Genomic DNA, 20,828 nt, shown 5'->3' with positions numbered 1-20,828 from the left:
CTAAGTCTGTGGCAGTGCCAAGTCACTGCTGATACCTTAACCATACGCCTGTGGTAAAATAGTCCATTCACATCACTAGCTGCTCGAAGTCCAGGAGCCAGAATGAGGGAGAATATTCACTGGACCACACATGCACTGGTAATGACATTTACAATCTGTGTTCTCAAACCACAGCAGGGCCTTGGAAGAACTTACTGGAATATTTTCTGAGAGGCTTCTGTACCACTGTAGGGAGGCAGCAAACTGGCCAAAGAGAAGACAGAATAAATGGGATTGTAGGTGCATACTTATTAATCGTCTCCCAGAAAATGTGTGAGAACACTGCACCCTGTAAGCCATTCCCTTTGCGAGAGGGTGGCTTGGGAGCCCTTTGAGGACCTAGGCCTAGCCCTGCCTCCAGCTACTTCAGCTTTCTGTGTAGCCAAACAGCAAGTATGCTCAAATAGTGAAGTGCCTACTGTGTGCTCAGCACTCCACTAGTACACAAAGGTGAATTAAGTCTCCTGTCTCAAGGAGCTCAGTCTAGTAAGGGAGACAGTTCATACGATGGCATCATCAATGCCACAAGCCAGTCTCCTGTGCTATGAATGTGATGCCCTGAGGACATGTCACTCAAGGTATTCCTGATAAAACTGTGTAACCTGAATCTGATCACAAGCACAAAAATGCAAAAGTGGGGCAGTATAAAGCCTAGACTTTTTAAAATGTTATGGGCTGGTCACAGTAGTGCATGCGTGTAATCCCAGCTATTCAGGTGACTAGGGCAGGAGGATTCAAGACCAGCCTCAGCAACTTGGGGAGGCTCTATCTCAAAATTTTAAAATTAAAGGACTGGGAGCTGGGTATGGTGGTACTCAAGAGGCTGAGGCAGGAGGATTGCAAATTGGAGGCCAGCCTCAGCAAATTAGATCCTATCTCAAAAATAAAAGACTAGGGATGTATCTCAGCATGCATGAGGCCTTGGTTCAGTCTCTAGTATCAGACACATACAATATTTCACTTGATAATGTTTAGTAAATAATTATTTAATAATGTCACAGAAAAGCGCAGGGTAACTTCTAATTAAAGGAGACCAAAGAAAGAAAACAACTTTGGGAAATGTGATGCTGAAAACGATTGGGAGGAAAAACCCCACAAAAGACATTCTTGGGACAACCGGGCTGTACGTAAGCAATAATGTTAAATTTCTACTATATGCAGTAGTTATAACTTCACTCTCTGGAGACATTTAATATTCAGGAGTGGAACACAGTGAAGTCTACAGCTGCCTTTTTTTTTTTTTTTGGTCCTGGGGATTGAGCCAGGTACCACTGAACTACATGTGCAGCCAGCCCTTTTTATTTTTTTAAACAGTCTCGCTGAGTTGCCCAAACTGGCCTCAAACTTGCAATTCTCCTGCCTCAGCCTCCTGAGTTGCTGGGATTACAGGTGTGTGCCACCACACCCAGCTTGCAGCTGACTTTCAAATGGTTCAGGAAAAAGAAAAAAGCAAACTGTAAACAGTGTAAATTGGTGACTGATGTGTACATGTGAGTTCACTGTACTATGCTTCAAATCTCTGTTGGGAGAAAATTCTATGTATATGTAACCAGGAGCACACAGGTGACTTGTGATAGGATCCAACATTATGGGACTGGATGAACAATCAATTTTATAGGCTATGGAAAGACTGATTTTGTTAAGCAAAAACAGCATGATCTCATTTCTAGAAAACATATCAAAATGTTAACAATCATTACCAAGATGGGATATAGACCTGGCTATTGTTAATCATTGTTTTCTGCATTAGAATACACTGTATAATAAATGAAAAAGAAAAGTGATGATTTAAAAGGGTCGAGACTGGCATTAGTCCGTTGGAATCTGAGGAACTGGTGCCTGGGCCAGGCGTTGAGGGGAGTGGAGGCTGAGTGGAGTTTCTAGGGCGTGAATGCAGACAGGAGCAGCAGCAGGGGCCAATGCAGAAGGCAGGGCACAACCCGCTCAGTCTATGGTTAGAGAAGTGACCAGGGTTAGGTCACAAAGGAAGACCGTACGGTCTGCTTGAGGAACTGTAGGCAGTGGGTGCCACTAGGGGAGGGGTTTTCAGCGGGGAGAGACCCAGATGCATCTGAGATGATCTTGGTGGTTACTCAGTGCTCATGAGGAGGCTGGGGTTGTGGCTCAGTGGTAGAGTGCTCACCTAGCATGCATGAGGCCTTGGGTTCAATCCTCAGCACCACATAAAAATAAAGGTATTGGGTCCAATTACAACTAAAACATTTATTAAAAAAAAAAGTGTTTATGAGGAAGAATGATTTGGAGGCTGGGATAAAGAGATGGACTAGAAAGAGATTCTGGAAGTAAAATGGCAGAAGTTGACTGGATGAAGGAAATGAATCAGTGGAGTGTAATCTCCCAAGTTCGTGGCTTGAGCTACTTAGTACTGGTGAGTTGCTGTCTAAATGAGCTACTCAGTACTGGTGAGGACTAACCCAGATGAGGGCAGGATACAGTGACACACTCCTGTAATTCCAGCAGCTGGGGAGGCCAAGGCAGGAGAATCCCAAGTTTGAGACTCTGTCAACATTAAAAAAAAAAAAAAGACTGGGGATGTAGCTCAGTGGTAACATGTCCCTGGGTTCAATCCCCAATACCAAAAAAAAAAAAAAAGGATGAAGAGAGGATCAGATCTAATGGGGGGTGTGATTTCAGTTTGGGACACGGTACATTTGAGGTGCTTGTGAAATACCCAAGCAGGTGACATGACGAGAGCTCAAGGAAGAGGTCAGGCTGGAGAACAAGGCCTGGAATCTGAGTATGGCGAGTGCTTTCGTCCTCCGCCAGGTTCCTGTAAAGGAATCTGCCCTCTCATGCTAATCAGTGGTCTAAGTGGGGAGGGACACTTGGGTGCTTGGGGTTGAGAAGCTGGGGAACTAAGAGACGGAGCTATCACATGCCCTTTCTTCACCAAGTGCATGTATGACTGTTTTTTAAAATGGCAATTAATAAGCAAATGAATACATTAAGGAAATGTAACATTTACTTTATTAATAAATTAATGAAAACAATTAGTAAATGCCAAGGTTCAACGTTTAAAAAAGGAGGTCACAAACAAGTTAGTGCCCTGTGTAGTGGAACCAGGTGAAGAACAAACTGAAAGCAAAATAGGAAAGAATTCAAGCACTTTTAAGTTCCCAACAATCAGGGGAGTCAGGGGGCAGACCTATTTCAGCACCAGGTAAACTGGGGTTCTGGGTAGCCTGTCACGGACAGCCATGTAAAGGTGGCTAAGTCTCTACTTCTCTGAGTCAAGATTCTTCTAAAGGCAAAAGTGGGGGTAACAGGAGGGATGTGAAGGATGACGATATAATGCACATAATTAGCAGAGTACCTGGCACATCAATGAAGGAGCTGATGTGACAGGACAAGAGGAAGCACGTCGAGAGGAAGTCTTCCTCACACAGCACCCGGAGGTACTCCCTCCAGTTCTCATTTTTCACGCCAGGACTGGAGTCCGAGAGGACAGGTTTCTTTCCAAGTGGCATTTACGTGGCACATGGCAAGAGGTCAAAGCCCCGCCAGGTGGTGTGTCAAAGTACTGTTTTCTGGGGTTTGGAGTACCTGCCTGGAACCCCGTAGGCTCACCGGGAATGGAAGTAAACCAACACATGCTGAAGATGCAAAGGGTTACTGTGTCTGTTTGTGGAGGGCAGGAGTAACAAGCCTTTAAAAGCCTCATCTGGGACTTCTAGAACTCTCAGGAGGGGAAACTCTTTCCCCCTGGTTGCTAGTCGGCAGGCTCTGAGTCGACCAAGAACAAAGCAGAGCCCAGCGTTACACGGCCAGGTGCCCAACCATCTGACTGAGCACCTGCACTGGACTAGGTCTGACACTCTGGACTTCCCAGTTACATGGGCCAAATCCCTTTGCCTAGCTGTGCCAGCTTCACCAAGAACCACGGCAGTCCTCAGTGATGGGTCCCTGGAGTCCAAGTCTTAGAAGTGGATACGGAATCAGAGCCACAACGATCACTGGATGTGAGGACATTGGTCCCTGGGGATCTGCTTCCATGACATGCCTTCTCCAGGACCGCAGCGCCCTAGCCAGGAGAAACCCATGCCAGAAACGGACTCAGGACCAGGTGGGAAGAAGACAGACAAATGAGAATACTAAAACCATGCAGCGGGAGGGCTGGGGCATGGCTCAGCGGGACAGCGCTCGCTCACTGTGCGTGAGGCCTTGGGTTCCAACCCCAGCGCAGCCAGCGGGTAGGGTGGGACATGTACATACAGAGAAGGAAATCACTTCACGGTTAGAGGAAAAAAACAAGACTAGTAACAGAAAAGTTAAAAGGGTATTTAAATAACACGAGACTAGATAAGGATCTTAAAACAGATCATTAACTGGGAAAAAATTCTTAAACGCTATGCTGGCCTAAGAGATGACATTACTGCGTCGATAGGAATGTTCTTAGGTGAGTAACGGTACAGTTCAAAACGATGCGTGTCGCGACACTGTTGGAAGTGTGATGACATCAGCACATCTGTCACATGCTTCAGCAAAATAAACTGGTACGCTAGACCAAGAAAGCAAGGGTGCCTGAGAGTTTAATGACCAGTAAACCTACGTGAACGGTGTAAGGATGTTAGACTACTGTACCACCTTTCAACCGCGCAAAGCCAGAGCGGCGGGTTCCAGCTCAAAGCAGCTGAGTGCGTGGGCGGAGGTTTGGGTTGGGGGAAGCACCCCATTCCCACTGCGCGGTGAGCCTTGACAGCTCTCAGGCAAGACGCGGGAAAGCACTTCCTCTTACCCTGATGCCCAAAGGATACCCTGGACCCTGATGTGTGAAGGATTCTGTTACATTACCCAAAGCTGAGAAAACGCCAGACGCTTCCCAACAGTACAGTAAAATATTCATCCTGGAGTTGATCTCTTTCTCCACTGAAGGGGAATCCAACATCCTGTTAGTCTCAGGTGCCTGAAGGAATTGTTTGGAATTGGGATAAAATCCAGAAGTACCCTCTGCACAGACAGAAGATTCTCTGGGTGGGTACCAGTCAGTATAGAGCAGGTGGACAAGCCACCTGGTCCTCTCCCATGTAACGGCCAGAGCTTTAGGAATCCAGCAGTGTTCCATCAGGATCAGGAGGTAAGAAGTAACAGGAAAAGGAACAGACCCCTTCTCCTTGCCAGGAAAGGGCAATGAGATCAAAACCTTCCAGAACATTAATAAATCATGGGGAAGACAAGAAGGTCTACTGTCGGGAGTGGTGGAGAGTCCCAACGAGCTCTGAGAGACCAGTTCTCACTCCTTAGACTAGGGATTCTGTTCTCGTCCCACTGTAGGTAACGATATCCTCCCTCCCTCTTCCCGGGTCTTGGTAGCAGTGGCCAAAGCTAGGGCTCTGTTCTCAAGTGTGTTACTGAACATGTCCTTGAAGGCTAAATGGCTGGTGAGGTTGCACAAGGCACCTAATCAGGAGGGTGAGGGCAGGAGGCAGCTTCCCCTCTGCCACGGGGAGGTCAGAGCAGACCAAGCTGCTGACCTTAGCGGGAGTATGGCTGACCAGCAAGCTGGTTACGTGGACTTCCAAGAGTAAATAAACCAGAATCTCCTCACCAACTGTTTCAGTAGAGAATAAATTTGGATATACTTCAAAGCCAAATAAGACCACAGCTGGCAAAAGAGGGCTTCTGGCCCAGCTCCAAATGTCGGTCAGGCCCCCGTATGGATTAGACGCAGGAAGAATCAGAAGGAAAGAGACGCAATTAATTATCAAACTTTAATTGATAGACTAATCTTACAGGATAAACAATAAGACAGCTAGTCAAGGTTACACTTTAAAAAGAAAAAAAAAATCCAGCAGCGCAAATCTAATAGACTAAATACGTTCATCTCCTCCCAAACAGGCATTTGATTTAAAAACAAACCAGAACAGAGCGTACACCACAAGGAAACATGGTACTTACATATATCGTCAAATAACTCTGCAGAGCTCTTTAAGAAAGAAAAAAAAGGTTCTCAGAAGTTTAGAAAGCAGTAGAAGCACTCAGCCTGGCAGGTAATCTACCAGATGTTCTGCACCTCAGAGGGCTCCTGACCACCTGTGACTTCAGAAAGGCTGCCAGGTCCTGTGAAGAAGGAAACAGGTGCCAATCCTAACTGCAGATGACTTTGCTACAAAGCCTCAGGACAAAGGGACCATCCTTTTCCATGTCAACAGGCAGGAACAGAGGCAAGGAGCGAGAAAGAGGTGGAAGAACGCCTGCCCTTGCGTGGCCCTTGGCACACTGAGTCTGTCCCCTTTCCCTTCTCGGCCCCTGGCAAAGAAAGAGTGGGCCAATGGCAAGAGTCCAGCATGGCTCCTCCAGGCACATGGTTAAAGTAAGAGGAATTGGAAAACAAGTCCCTTCTGGGTGAAATATGGCATCTTTTCTGAGACGTGGCAATGTAGCAAAGTTAATCTCTTTGGCCCTCATAAGGTAAAGCAGCAACTAGGAGCCTGCTGAGGGCCTCGCCGGCCCGACTATGTCCACAGAGTCTAAGAAAGTGCACCCTTAGCTCAGTTCAACTTCATTTAGAAAGAGCAAACGCTACTTGCAAAAGACCCATCATGGATTAAAATACTTCCCACCAAAGAGCTCCAGCTACTCGCGAGTCTAAGTTCTCTGATCCGACTGACTGGACAGGAGTTGATGGACGGGGCTCAGCAGGGTGACGCTGCTGCCTTATTCTGCCAAGTCTCCTCAGGGAGGAAAAGAAAGGCATGATGTCTGTGAGGAAAGACCTGCAGGAGGACCGCTCGCCCGATTCTGGACAGGAAAGAAGCCCACGGGCAGCACCGAGTGACAGGCCCAGAGCAGCCTCGCTGGGGCGGGACCACTCCACCTCAAGCTCCGGCGAACGCCCTCGGAGGCCCTCTCCGAGTCAGCTCTTCCTTCATCCGCCTGCATGCCCCTGCCACAGGGAGGGAGAGTTCTGGTCCCCTCAGACCCGACAGTGAAGGAATTGTTCAGAAATAGTCCTGAGGAAAAAAACAAAACACTGTGCTGCTACCTAAAGGGAAGAGTATTTCGATTTGCTCGCACAGGTTGAGTCAGACGTAAGCATGGAATAAAGAGACTGCTCACGGGACTCAGTGACAAAACAGCGAATACTGCTGTGACCCAGGCACGGATCAAACTTCTCCCAGAGGCTTCCGGCGAGGTCTCCTGTGCAGACAGGTCAGGAGCCAGAGCTCAGGACTGTGACGACAGTGGGCGAGCTCTGTGAAGCAGCCCTCGAACAGCTCCACACGAAGAGGTGTCATTTACATCATTATTTATAGATAATATCTCGAAGTAAGGAAATAAGCACCATTTTACTGAAAATAAAAAGGCTCACGCAGGCTTTGGTCCTCTCGAAACGACGCCAGCCTGAGTGAGAAGCGGTCTGGCCCTTGGGCAGCAGGGGGACAATGGCACACTCGCTCTGGCTGGGAGGAAGGAGGGCAGGGGCAGAGGAGGGGTCTCAGAGCCATTCTGGGGACAAAGATGCCTGCTCTGAGGGACCAAAAGGGCACATGGCACTGTCCGACAAGTCTCAAGGATGGGGACGTCGGCAACAGAAAGGGCAGTATTTCAACCCAGAGGATGCTCTGCCTGCTACCTGATCACTTCCCCTGCAGACCTGTCAACCACAGGAGGCGCTGGGACAAGTAGCAAGGCGCACTCCTTTCCCCAGGAACTGCCAACGGGGACAAAAGAGCCGCAGTTACTGCTCCTTTTTCAAGGGATGGAAAACAGGCAGTTTCTTGGACGCTGCACTTCACATACGTACTTTATGCCCCCAAAAAGCAAAGAGTAGGTTTTCCTGCCCAGATGCAGAACTTGGCACTGACTACACCACAAAAAGCAAGAGTCTGTCTATGTGATTCCTGAACTACAGCTTAGAAGGGAAGGGCGTAGAATATCGTCGTTAACTGGCTCACAAGGATAGTCATCTGAGGCGAACACATGCTAATACGTTTCACAGAATGAGGGGGAACAGCTTAGAATCCAAAGTGTGAGGCTGGGAAGATTTCTTGCCAAACCTTACTAAGAGAGCCTGCAACCAGTGAGAGGAGAATGGCAAAGACAGCAGCAGAGAAACAGCAAACAGCACAAAAGGTGTCATCCACCGAGACTGCCCCTCATTTCAGAGTCAATCAAGCCATAGGAGATGACGGAAGTTCACATGTACAAAGAACAAAAGGGCTAAAACCAGAAGAGAGTGAGCTGATCATGAAAGCAATTTATCCCATTTAACTGTTCAAACACCACTGGCCAACCCACTAGGTCAGATGTCTTTTTACTGAGAAAGGCGGCATCTCTGCACCTGGGATAAAGGACACTTGAACTTAATGCATGAGCAGAAGGACCAATGGAGAAGCATAATTGAAACAATCATTGGACTGCTTAAGAATTTCTGGAAAACTTCCAAAGAAAGAAGGTCTCTGGATCTGTGGCTATATGGCTGCACAAACTACCTTCTACCTGGCTCCTTCTCCAAACGGGGGCTTTGAAGCAGCCCAGCCCAGGCACACCCACACCGGGCTGGGCCTCAAAGCCAAGCTCAGCAAGGGCTGCCCACGACGACTGAACAGGCAATGGAACGCCCCACAAGTTGGGGCCCGAAGGGCAAGACGTTTAGACAGGAGTCACTTGTGAGATACTCTGCTGCTCGACAACACCACAGCGAGGGCGAGAGCTCCCTGCCCCCGACCCAGCAGCTCCTCCTCCCCCACGTGCATTCCCAAGCAGCAGCAGCACGGAGGGACAGAGCCCAGGGAAGGAAGCTGGATGAGGTACCAAGAGAGGAACTGGCATCTTTGGGTTTTTAAAACAAAAACTCAAATCTAGGGAAGTGAGAAAATTAAAAAGGGAAAGAATTAAATTTGAATCAGCGAACAGAAAAATATGGCTTACTAACCCCCCAATTTTGCATACAATTTTACACCAAGGAAAAAGACCCCAACTCATCACAATGCAGTCCAAATGTTTGCAACCAAAGATTTATGAAAATATTTCAGTTGAAATCATTAAAAAAAAAAAAAAAAGACAAAAACAAAAACAAAACCCAGAAAGCTTTTCATCATTTCCTTCTCAACATAATTGGCAGATCTACTCTCAAATAGACTTAAGAGTATTCCACACAACATGTTCGGAATTCAGATTTATTGATTTCCACCATACTGACTTTAAAAATGGTATGAAGCTGACTGCAAGAAAGGGAATCGGTGATTTTAAGTTAAAATTAAGCTAATGGTGAAAGTACATCACCTCTGGCTTCAGTCACCACATCACCTCAGATTGAATAGAGATTTTTGTGTGTGTGAACAAAGTTCCAGAACTCTGAAATCCAGGGATGCTGCAGGCCTCTCCCGGCAATGTCCTTCACTTTGGGTCAGTCTCCTGGGCCAGAGGTGAAAGTGCTTTCAAAAATACTGCCATTTGCCCAGCACAGTGTCTTTGATTGCATCCACATATTGAGTTGGAACCCAGTACACCCAGTAGTAAGAGGCTTCCGTGGGGCCCAACTGAAACGCCTGGAAGGGAAAAAGGAAAACCAAGCGAACTTCAGAGGTGGGGTGACCAAGCAGGCAGAACAACAAACACGGGGGAGGGTTGGGAAGTGAATTAATCGAAAAGGGAAGAAAAACAAAACAAACTGTGGGGAGCACTCTCCTAACATGTTTAAAAAACAAGTAAAAGAAAAGGTGGGGCCAGGCTCAGCACAGCCAACCCTGAGGCAGCGGCTTGCAAACATGCATGGGCATCAGAACCTTCTGGAAGGCTCAGGAAAACAGATTGCAGGCTGCACCCCTTGGGGTTTCAGGCTTGGGGTGGGGCCTGCGTAGCTGCCAACAAGCTCCCAGGTACTCCAACGTGACTGAAGACCACAGTTTGAGAACCGCTGCCCTAGAAAACCTGCCACACATGCACAAGGAGAGTGGTGTGAATGTACAAACAGCACTGTCGGAATGTTAAAACCCTACAACAACCTACACGTCCATCAGGGAGGGAATGTGGGATCCAAAGGGGGGTAGGCCTATTCATACACACACTGGCGTGCTTTTACAAAGGTATGAGCTGGATCCTCATGGATCTAGAGTTAATATGACAGAACACAATGTCGAACGAAAAAAAGCAAATTGCAGAACAGTACACACCATGGTATCATTCATGAAAACTGAAAAAACATTACTCGATCTTGTTTGTGGACGTACAAATTAAAGAATCAATAGATGGAAAGACACACGAGGATTTGTCATAATGGGAACAGGGGAAGGGGAAGACAATGGGGACATCGTCACTGTTGGTAAATTTTATTTTTTTATTTAAAGAAAAGATTTAAAGCAAGTTACAAAGGATTTACAATTGTTCTCAGGGATGGATGGATAGATGGCTTATGGTACTCTGTGCTTTTCTGTAATGTTAAAAACTCATCTCCAAAATTGAAAGAGCACAGCCACATTTTTCTAATTGTGAACTGTGACACATTTATCTTGCTAGAGAAATGGCATCTGCATAAAGAGGGAAGTGAATACTTTCATCAGCACAGAAGTGCTACCTAACTGTTTAGAAAGAGGGACCACTAGCACCACCCTCTGCCAGAAATGACTCCAGAGAGAAATGAGCACTTAAACTAGGTATTAGTTCATTACCACATACAGATTCCCTAAGAGATGTCCAGTGTGGCTGATTCAACCTGTCTGTAATCCCTACCCTCGGGCTGCCTGAAATCTGGGGCTGCAAACCCTACAGGGTCAAACTGCTCACACAGATACTTCAAACACAAGTGAAGGGGCCTAGCTAAAAATACAAAAATGCCACTGTTGAAACAGAAAAGTGACTAAGGCAAATCAAATCCGTCTGCAGTCTTGCTTTAAAGACTGAGGAGGAGCAGGATGGAAGGGCCACCTGAGGGCCTGAAAGAAGTCCCAGTGATGTTATGGCCACTCCCAGGAAGGACAGGAGCCTGCAGCCCAGGATTCCACCCACAGCCCTGCATGAGCACCACCAGGCGGAAGACAGCACAGGAAAGGCGACAGACTGGCTCTCCAGCTGATTTCTCCCTGTAACAAGGGATCTTCCGACATATCCCTCTGTCATGGAATTTGTAACACCCGCCACTGGCCATACCACTGAGCTGTCCTACTCCTTGGGGTGGAGTTGACACAGCTGCACACTATCGACAGCTGCTGAAAACCTCCCTCCTCAGAAGGAAGAGGGCACTGCTAGCTCAGGTCAAGTCCCTGTCACAGCAACTTCGGAGTTTAAGTAGTTAAACTTCATTTTTAAAGTGTCCTCTCATCTAGCATGCCTGAGACCGAGTTCAACACCTAGCACTGGAAAGTTAAAAAAAAAAAAAAAAAAAAAGGGTGAAGGAAGGGGGTCCCTTCGAATAGAGCTGGGACGGGGAGCTGTGCCCAAGCTGCCTGTTCATCAGATCACAGAACCCTTGCTTTGTTCTGCAGACCTGTGGAGCGGCTCCAGACACGCTGCCTGGAAGACAGCCTGCGCTCTGTGGAGCAGGCGGGCCCAGCCTCTGAGGCCACAGAGGGAGACGGCCTCAACTCCTCACAACACCTTGGCTAGGGGATGCTCTTTTTTTAAAAGCAAGACAAAATTAAAAATGAAACTCCACAAGCCATTCCTCCTCTTCATATTCATTTTCCTGGTCTAAAACCAAAATATGACGAATAAGAGGGAGGCACAGGGTGTCTCCAAAAGCACAGGAGACACTCCCCTCCAGGCTGTGGGATGGTGCGCGGCATGGGGACGTTGCAAAATAAACAACTGGGAATGGGGTTGTGGGTCAAGGTCTAAGTAGACGAAGAAAACACAGGGGTCTTAAAACAGTCCTTTGAAGACAATGTTTTTTTTCTTCGATTAGCAAAACTCCCTGATAAGGCAGAAACCAGCATCTAGCCAGGGGCTGACCAAGCCCGGCCACTTACCATCATGTGGTAGTCTTCGTGTCCTTCAATAGGTTCACTGACAACATTTTTAATGGAGCCCATGGGCAGTTTCTCGGTTCGCTCTAGGTTGAGAGGGATGACAGCGGTTATTCAAAGGCCCCCAGTTCCTCAGCTGCAGCCTCCCTCCCTCATCAAGGCGAGGGGATCTACAGCAGTCTTCTGTAGGTCGGCACCAGACCCTCTAGGGACCTTGGAGCAGCATCTCTTGATTGGTGTCCTTAGAGCCCTGCTTAGGAGCTGGGGACTGTTTTCACACCGGGGACTGAACTCTGGGGTGCACTCCTACTAAGCTACATCACCAGCCCATTTTATTTTTTGAGATGGGGTCTTGCCAAGTTGCCCAGGCTGGCCTAGAATTTATAATCCTCCTGCCTGAATCTCAGAGTTGCTAGGGTTACAGGCATGTGCCACCACTCCCAGTGAGGGAACTGGGAACAAGAAGGAGCAAATAGGGAACAGGATTTGGGAATGACAACAAAAGTTTCTGAGAGCAGAAATATATCTTCCCTGGTAGTAGTTTTCAAAGTCTGATGACTAACACATATCCAAGAAATTCCTTTATACCCTCACGGCCCCAGCCCAGCATTGGCCGAGGTCTTGGGCACAGGGACATGGAGAGTTAAGAGGCCAAGAACAGATAAGCAACAGAGCTCCCTGAGGCGCTCACAGGAGGAAGGAGTGTTTGAGCTTTAAGGCCACTTTTCACCCCATGATTGCTAGCCTTCTGCCCTCTGTGTTCTCGCCAACATCTATAAGCTGGTGTGATTAACAGCGGAAACAACCCTGATGACCTGGGCCAGAGACATTCTGCAGAGTGTCAGGATGGCAGGTAAGAAAGATGGGGCGGCCAGGGTGCCTGGTGCAAGAGGAGACAGATGGGCAGGAGCCAAGTGCAGCAGGACGGACGTGAGGATGGGGGTGGGGTGCCTGCACCAGGGGCCTCCCGAGGGGCAAGCTGGCACTCCCAGCAAGTTAAATCAAGGAGAAAAGGACTCAGGACAGTCTTTACAGAAAGAAAAATCTGGAAAAGTAGAATGTGAAAATGGGCAAGTTGCCAGACTAGGAATTTACAGGTGGGGGTTCTGGCCTTGTTGCTAACTTAGGACATTTTACCTCCACGCTAGGGACCTTGTCTCTGAAAAATGGAATCAGGGAAAAGGGACCTAAATATGTTCTCCTGGGCTTAGACTTTCCATAACTCTAAACCAGTGGCCAAGATCAAAACTTTCTAAACCATCTTTCATTTCAAAATGTCTGGAGGTTTCACATAAAAATATGGATTTCGGGCTTCTCTTGAAAACTTCAAAGATTGGTCATGCTGGACCCACATTCCAAGGTGACAGCAACTGGCTAGATTAGAGCCCTCGAGACAGGGCTCAGGCCCTCAGGGGCTGCAGGTTCTTCTTGCTCTGCTGTGCCCGAGGCTGTGCACACTGCTGCCTCCTACACACGTAGCAAGGAGAGCGCAAAGCCCGGGGAGGGTCACTTACTCAGCAAAGCACCCCACCAAGGATGGTCATTCCACAGCAGCTTCTGGCTGGTGGAAAGATGATGCCAGTGGCCAGCAGCCAACTCCCAGGACAAGCTGTCCTCCTCCAAGTACTGCCACCGGATGACGGGACTCAGGCAAGTGGGAAGGGCACTTGCCCCTGGGCTGCTAAGGTACACAGAGACAAAGGCTGGGTGGAGAAGACTCAGCCTTGGCCAAGCCTGGAAGGCACGACTGTGGCCCTCAACAGGGCTGCTGAGGAAGGAGGCTCTCAGTGGCTCGGAAGCCCAATGTATCAAGCTGCCTCTAGAGCTCTGCCCTGGTGCCAAAGCAGGAGGGTGGTTGCTCCCAGAAGCTGAGAAACCTCAACTGAAGGACAGGCAGTTCAGTTATGTCTGTCCATGTGGTTACTATGTGTTTACTACACAGCTTCATCATGCAAAAATATTCCTTGTGGGTCCAACGAGCTTGCAGAGACTCAGGCCTCACCCAACCCCCTGCTGCTCCTACCCTCCTGGGCACCATTCCCTTCCTGGATCCACTTGGCAACTGCCTTCAAGTGGGCTACCCACAAGAAAAAGGAGAAATCTAGCAAGAGGCAGGAAGTCTATGCATTTCAGCAAGTGAATGAGATGATGGAGAACCAAGCAAGATCACCTGCAAAGCCGACACAGGCAGGGCAGCTAGCCACTGACAACTGGGGAGGTGGGACAGGAAAGAACAGTCTAGTAAAGGGCTTGAGGGCCCTCGGGCAAACTGGGGAAGCCCTTCAAAATTTGCAAGGCTTGCTCTGACCATACAGTCGAGTTGTACATGAAATGAAGACTATAACGAGCTACCATAAAATTGTTAGAAAACGCAAGTGCTTCTGGCATTTCAGTCTGCTCATTTCAAGAACCAGCAGAACTGAAAATAAGAAACTTGTTTTTGCTTTCTAGAATTTTCATGTTTAGATGATAAAAATCTCACTCCCCACTACCCGTGTCCCAAGTTCTAGTTTCTGTAAAACTTCGGTCCCATTTTAGTGGAGTCACACTAAATGGCCTGTCCCTGAAACCAATTAGCCTCAGATAATGGGACCCCTGTACTTCTCTTTAGCATTTACCTCGCACACTGAATACCTACAGTGCTGGCCAGAAACAGGTGAATTAGGCATGTTCGGTTCCCTCCAGGAATCTAACAGGGGGACAGACAAGTCAGAGAGTAATAAGTGCTCTGGGGACATTAGGAACAGAAGTGGTGGCAGTTCATTTGGAGGGGATGGAGGTATCAGGGAAGGCTTCATTAGGAGGGGCACTACAGCTGGGCCTCGGGAGAGCTTATTAACAACAGGAAGGGGAAGAAGGCAGTACGGATGGGGCACAGTGTGAGCAGAGCCGTGGAAGTCAGCCGACACGGGACGACAGGGAGCACACAGCAGGGCTCACTGTGAAGAGCACTTGAGCACTAGGTTTAGGCACTGGAACCTGATCTTACAGGGCCGAAGGATTTTTGAGTGCAGGAACCAGTGACAAAAAGGGAGTATGGGTCATGGACAGGACAGAAGATGACGGACAGGGCAGGGAAACGGGTTGACTTGCTTGTAACAACTTTAGAGGTGCTAAGAGCCCTGACACACACACATACAGTGGCAAAGAAAGGGACACAGACAATTACGGAATGTAACCAACAAGACTTTGTGACCACCTAAGGGAAGGGAGAAGGAGGCTGGTCAGAGATGCTCCCCAGGAACCAGCAAGGCTGACCCAGATCCTGCGCACAGCAGGGGCAGAGGGCACCCAGGCAGTGAAGCAGGCACGGTTCTCAGGCAGCAGTCAGGGAAACCTCACCTAGCACAGCACTCACTGACCTACAGGGCTCAAGCAGGTGACATAAAAGAGCAAAGCTGGCTACCTGGGGAGAAGAGCATGGCACTCTGCAAACTACTACTCAGTTCTAGCTCCTGAGTGCCATGGGAACGCAGGCCCCCAATGGCCAGATCTTTGATTTTTTTTTTTTTTCCAAGAGAAGTACCCCGCCCCCCCAGATCAGATTAAGTGAAATCTCCTGATTTCTGCAAATTGTGTATAAGCAAATCCATAAAACCCTTCACTGGAGACCAACACTTGACCCTTGGAGCACATGTTTTGGACCTCTGGTTCTGTGTGCAAAGAGCCAGTGTTCGATGGATTGGCTCTGAAATCAGACTGCACAGGAGCAAAAAGGGTCCAAACAAGAGGCGAGTATCTAAAAGCAAATTCAAAAGCCAGAAGCACACAAAGCAGTGAGGAGAGAGGTTTCCAAATGAGAAGCAGCAGACCTCAGAACCAGTGCAGCTGGGTGGCAGAGGCAGGCGGTGGGCCAGGAGGTGGCTGAGGACAAACATACCTTTAGTGCCAATCCACAGCTGGTCTTGTTCTAGCTTAAAGGTGAGTCTCACTTTTCCTCCAGACTTATTATACATGCCGGACAAGGGTACTGTTGGCAGGCGCTCCTGGAGGCACAACATCATGGGAAGAAAGGCAGGGACAATCAGGCAGAAAAAAAGGGACAGGACTTGAGGACACGATCACAGGACTCTCCGAAGGTGGGACAGATTCCTTTTCAGATGGTCACAAAGAAGTCAGACTTACCTGGGCCCCCTTCACAGACGGCATCACATCTTCAGGTTTTCCTTTATCCAACACTTTCCTGTGTTGCTATAACACAAGTCAGAAGAGACTGTTACATGAAATATCTGCCTACATTTTAGTCATGTTGCTAACTCTCAAAAACGGGATGGAGAAAGTCTTAATGTTTTTGTGCAAAAGCTTGTCATGTCTGCAGACCATGGGTCCCTTGACACATCAGAGCAGTGCTGTCCCAAGGAGTTGCCATTAGTCACTTGAGACTACTAAGCACTTGAAGTGTGGCTAGGAAGACTGAGGAACTGCCAGGTGTGTGCTCCTAGAGAACAGGGAGGCTGAAGCAGGACCACAAGTCCGGGGGTAGCCTAGGTGACTAAGCAGGACCCTGTCTCAGAATAAAAATTAGAAAAGAGGTGTAGCTCAGTAGTAAAGTGCCCCTGGGTTCAATCCCCAGAACTGTAATACTTAAATAAAAATAACACTGAATAACCAAGTACTTAATTTCAATTATTTAATCAGCCCAATGTAGCTACAATATTCAATAAACTTCTAGAATAAGAGGGATTTCCAGAATGCTAGTTCAAATGTTTTACTCCCTTCTCAAAAAGTCACCCATGAAAGGATTAAAAACCATGCTAAGAACTGCAAAGGGTGTTGCTCTTCTGGCAGGTAGAAAATGTCAGCAGTATCTGTCAACTTCAACCCCCAAAGAGAACTATAAGATGCTGGTAATCAAACTAACTGCTGAGAAGGAACCCCTAGCCATCAGAGACATCGTTCCCACTGCCCTACTCTTAACCCCAGCTACACAGAAAACTTGAGCAGTCACATTTCCAAGCAGAAACACTGACCACTCTAGACCCTGACCACAAGATGCCTCAAACCCCACTCCCACCCAATGCCAAGAAGGTGAGGCACCTCATTAAGGGTTCCAATCCATGGCCCCTATAATTTGCAAGTCTCATCTCCTCTCCTTCTGTGGCTTTACAGGTAAATGGTTCGTAAAGCTGGTACTATGGGACAAGGAATGGGCAGTGGGTAAAAATTTGGTCAAATGTAAGCACCAGGAACCATGAGCTGGCGCAGTCACTCTGGTATGGCGGAACTCGGTGGTAGGAACGAACTCCACATTGCCACGCTGCCAGCATAGCCACCCTGTATATCAGCTCCAGATACCTGGACGCGTCCATAAAAAGCAGAAGGGACTGGATCCCTCATTAGGCCATGTCATACCTCATAATAACTGGCATCAGTCAAACCAAGCAGCACAGGTGGGAAGCCTAATTACGAGACATGCCTTACAAGTACCTTTGAAGAACTCCCCCTGCGCTGTGGAGAACAGTTCTAAGCTTGTTAAGCTACCACCAGTAACTCAAACCTGTATTTACAAGGCATGTTCTGCTCTAAGGGTGTGACCAGTGAGAACACTCAGTCAGATCTGAGGGAAGGTAGGAAATAGAACGCATTACAGGAGATTATGACCCCCATGTGGGGGGTGAAAACTCTTCAAACACCTTTTGGATGGCAATATAGGTCTATAATCCCTCATCCAAAACCCTACAGACAGGGGCAAGGAATGCAGCTCAGTGGCAGGGTATGTACTTAGCCCCGAGTTCAATCCCCAGCACCAAAAAGCAAAACCAACACAAAAATTCCTATAGACAGATTTAGAGTTTGAGATTTTATAAATATACTCTCAAAATTTATTACATAATATACCTGCTATGGGGGCTGGGGGAACAACTTGTCACCCAACATGTTCATATTTCTACAGCAAAAACATAATATATTCAAGCTCTGGTCAGGTTTTGCTGTGAATTTATAAAAGCACTCCTGGTTTTCAGACCCCTTTTGAAAACTCAAAAGCACAAGTAAGGGATTATGGATCTCTAAACACAAGATTGTGTTTCTCAGTGTTGGTCAAATATCAGTACCTACTGTCACTAAAATTGGTATCAATTAAGTTGCTTTCCTTTGCTCAGGACACAGGTAAACTGAGAATACCTGTTTTCTGTGCAAGGAAGCTATTCAGTGACAAGTGGGATTCACTGGGTGATAAGATCATGAATGATGGTTTTTCCCAAACTACTCCTTCTACAATAATTTCATTTCTTCTAAAAACAAAAAAGAAATTTTAAGCTGGTATAGTGGTACAAGCTTGTAATCCTAGCTACTCAGGAGGCTGAAGGAGAATTGCAAGTTTGAGGCCAGCTGGGGCAACTAAGTTAGACCCTGTTTCAAAACAAAATTTTTAAAAAAGGTTGATGGCACAGCTCAGTGATAGAGCACTTGCCAAGCATGTGTGAGGTTCTGAGTTCAATCCCCATTACTGCAACAACAAAAATTTTTAAAAAAGAGAATAAAAAGAATTGTAAAGGCCACAATGATTGTAAGACAAAGCTGAATCTCTTCACATAGTCTCCATTGCTCACTTGGATAGAAAAGTCAGGTCCCCATCTCATGGATTAGGAGGACAGAATAAATAAGTGTCGGTATCTTCCTACTCAGCTTCATTCAAGTTCCTGAAATGGTTCGTCTCAGAGGAACTCAAATTTGTTGATTTCCATGCCTATTCAGAATTGGACTTGTTGACTTGAGAAAAGTCACAAACCAAAACTCAAATGTAAGCACTTGTTCAAAATGGAGGCTTAATTTTAGTACTGACATTTTTCTTTTGCACTAAACCGGATAGAGAAACCCATGTCTTTCTTTTACTATCTGGTCTGGAGCCTCCCTGTAGAAAGACCTTATCCTAAAGTAGGTAGACTTGAGACACACTGACCAGCCAGACGAGACATAGTTGCAAATCTCAGGTAGCTGTCACCTCCACTCTGCTGCACCCAACTGCTGCCATAAATTTCCATCATGGGCCCTGTCCAAAAAGGAGCTTATTCTAGGGAGAATACAATCAACCAAGGCTAGAGAGGACAAAGCCTCTAATTTCTCAGGACCAACAAGCACACGAAGGACTCACTTTCTGCCTACAGAGAGGCTCCTTCTTGTTCTCTTCGGCCTTTGCATCCTGTTGCGCGGCATCTTTGGGCGTATTTACTGCTAAAACATCATTTATTGTGGAGCCAACCACCATGATCTTGGCTCCACTGGTCACTTTTATTTCTCTCAACGTCTTATCTTCAGGGACAAGTCCCTTATACATGACCTTCTGCATGGCAGGTGGGAGACCTTGGGAAAAGGTAGAGGGCAGTGAAAGGAACAAAAAAAATGAATGGATCTCAGAGTGCTTTGGTAACAGAACAGCAAATGAATACTGGCTGCACTATCTATTTGGTTAGTGAACTTGGGCAATTTGCATCTGGGCCTCAAAATCAGACAGATGAAAGTAGGTCTTTCTGTGTAGGTTTAAGGATTAAGAAATAGGACAAACGTAGATATTTAGCACAGTGCCTGTTTTTGCTCAATGAATTTTAGTTATCACTCTTTCCAAAGTGTTCATCATCCCATCACTCAAATAATAAGGGAGAATTCACAGGTGTCAGGAATACCGAAGTCAATAAGGACAAAGTTACTGTTCCTATGGAGTTACAGGCCACAGAGAGAAAGCTTAAAAGAATAATCATTTCAAACAGAAAAGAAGTATAAATAAGATAAAATGAACCAGTATGTGTAACCGTGAAGGGCCAGCATGATGGTCAACAGCAATATTTCCTAAACTTCCAGTGTGAAAGTTACCTAAGATTATTTGCTAAAAGTAAGTTCCTGGCCGAATCCCAAACCCACTGAATCAGATCTCCCCAGGAAGGGCCTAGGTGTTGTAAATTTAACAAGTGCCTCAGGTGATTTTTACTAGTGACGTTACAGACTTAAGAGTCAGGGTTGTTGTTTGAATCTCGGCTCAGCCATTCACTAGCTCTGTAATCTATGGTCTCATTTGCCCATTAGTAATCAGACGAGGAATGCAAGTACTGGCTTCGGAAGACTGAGGGAGCCGATGCAAAGAGAGCAGCAAGCACAATGTCTAGTGCAGCGTAAGCACTAGATACTAGAAGGGGGTGGGGTGGAGAAGCTGGCTGTCAGCGCCGAGATTACCTGTAATCGAGTGAATCTTCTGCTTTAGCTCCGAGCCTGTGCTGTCCAGAGGGACCTTCACGTCGTGCTTGGTCTTGTTCCAGATGATCTTCAGGTCCACCAGCTCCCTGCCCGCGCCGCCGCCCGCGTCCTCGCCGTTGCTGACCGAGGCCTGCGCCGCGGGGTCCCCAGGGGGCTGGGCCGGGGCCGGCTGCAGACTGCCTCGCGCGTCGCAGGAATCCTCGGTCGCCGCCCCCGCCGCGGCTTCGGCCTCCATGCAGTTGAGGGGCCGCGCGGGCGCCTCGGTGGCCACGGTCTCGGCCTCCGTGTCCATGCCAGGTTCCTCCATGCCTGCGAGGGGGTTAGGGGGTGGGCGCTCGCCGCGGACTGGGCCTGCGACCGGACTCTGGCCGGCGCCGCCGGTTCACGGCTCCCGAACCACGCTCCTCCCTCCGGGTCCAGGCCGCATCCCCGCCCCGCCCGCGAGCGCCCGCAACCTGGGTCCGGGCCCCGCGCCCGCCACCCCCTCCGCACTCACCATCCGGGGCCCCGGCCGCCGCCATGATGATTGTGTACAACACCCACCGCTCCCGCAGAGGCCGCTGGGAAGAAGCGAGCTGGCTGAGATTGGCCCCCGCAGCAGCCCCTAATCTCGCTCAGCCTGGCCGGAAACAGGTGGAGGTCTCTATGGAGACCCGCCTCCTCCGCTTCCCTGGTCCT

At 48.0% G+C, this 20,828-nt stretch overlaps 1 protein-coding gene and 1 long non-coding RNA gene across 8 annotated transcripts in view; one reads left to right on the top strand and one right to left on the bottom strand.

Moving 5' to 3' along the window:
- UBFD1 (ubiquitin family domain containing 1) overlaps positions 1–20,822 on the bottom strand; it is a 38,257-nt gene extending 17,435 nt beyond the window's left edge. The window contains exons 1-8 of one of the 7 annotated variants that reach the window (XM_079121191.1): positions 20,647–20,815; positions 20,130–20,459; positions 19,057–19,265; positions 16,089–16,154; positions 15,844–15,949; positions 14,582–14,652; positions 11,967–12,049; positions 5,750–6,117 (exon numbers count right to left, since the gene is read on the bottom strand). In XM_079121191.1, coding sequence (XP_078977317.1) covers positions 11,969–12,049; positions 14,582–14,652; positions 15,844–15,949; positions 16,089–16,154; positions 19,057–19,265; positions 20,130–20,459; positions 20,647–20,671 — 888 coding nt within the window. In that variant the 5' untranslated portion in view covers positions 20,672–20,815 and the 3' untranslated portion in view covers positions 5,750–6,117; positions 11,967–11,968. Of the gene's footprint in view, positions 1–5,749; positions 9,552–11,966; positions 12,050–14,581; positions 14,653–15,843; positions 15,950–16,088; positions 16,155–19,056; positions 19,266–20,129; positions 20,460–20,646 lie in introns of those variants that run through there. The other 6 variants (XM_079121190.1, XR_013760721.1, XM_079121188.1 and 3 more) reach the window with 6 other exon arrangements.
- On the top strand, positions 9,566–11,451 carry LOC306649829. Its single transcript, XR_013760723.1, has 2 exons — positions 9,566–9,754; positions 9,786–11,451. It is a non-coding gene; the product is annotated as an uncharacterized lncRNA (long non-coding RNA).
- Positions 20,823–20,828: the final 6 nt, after the last annotated feature.

Source organism: Sciurus vulgaris, assembly GCF_902686455.1.
Source record: "Sciurus vulgaris genome assembly, chromosome: 18".
NCBI classification, from domain to species: domain Eukaryota; kingdom Metazoa; phylum Chordata; class Mammalia; order Rodentia; family Sciuridae; genus Sciurus; species Sciurus vulgaris.
The sequence above is the reverse complement of the archived record's forward strand: the minus strand, read 5'-3'. Positions and strand labels throughout refer to the sequence as shown.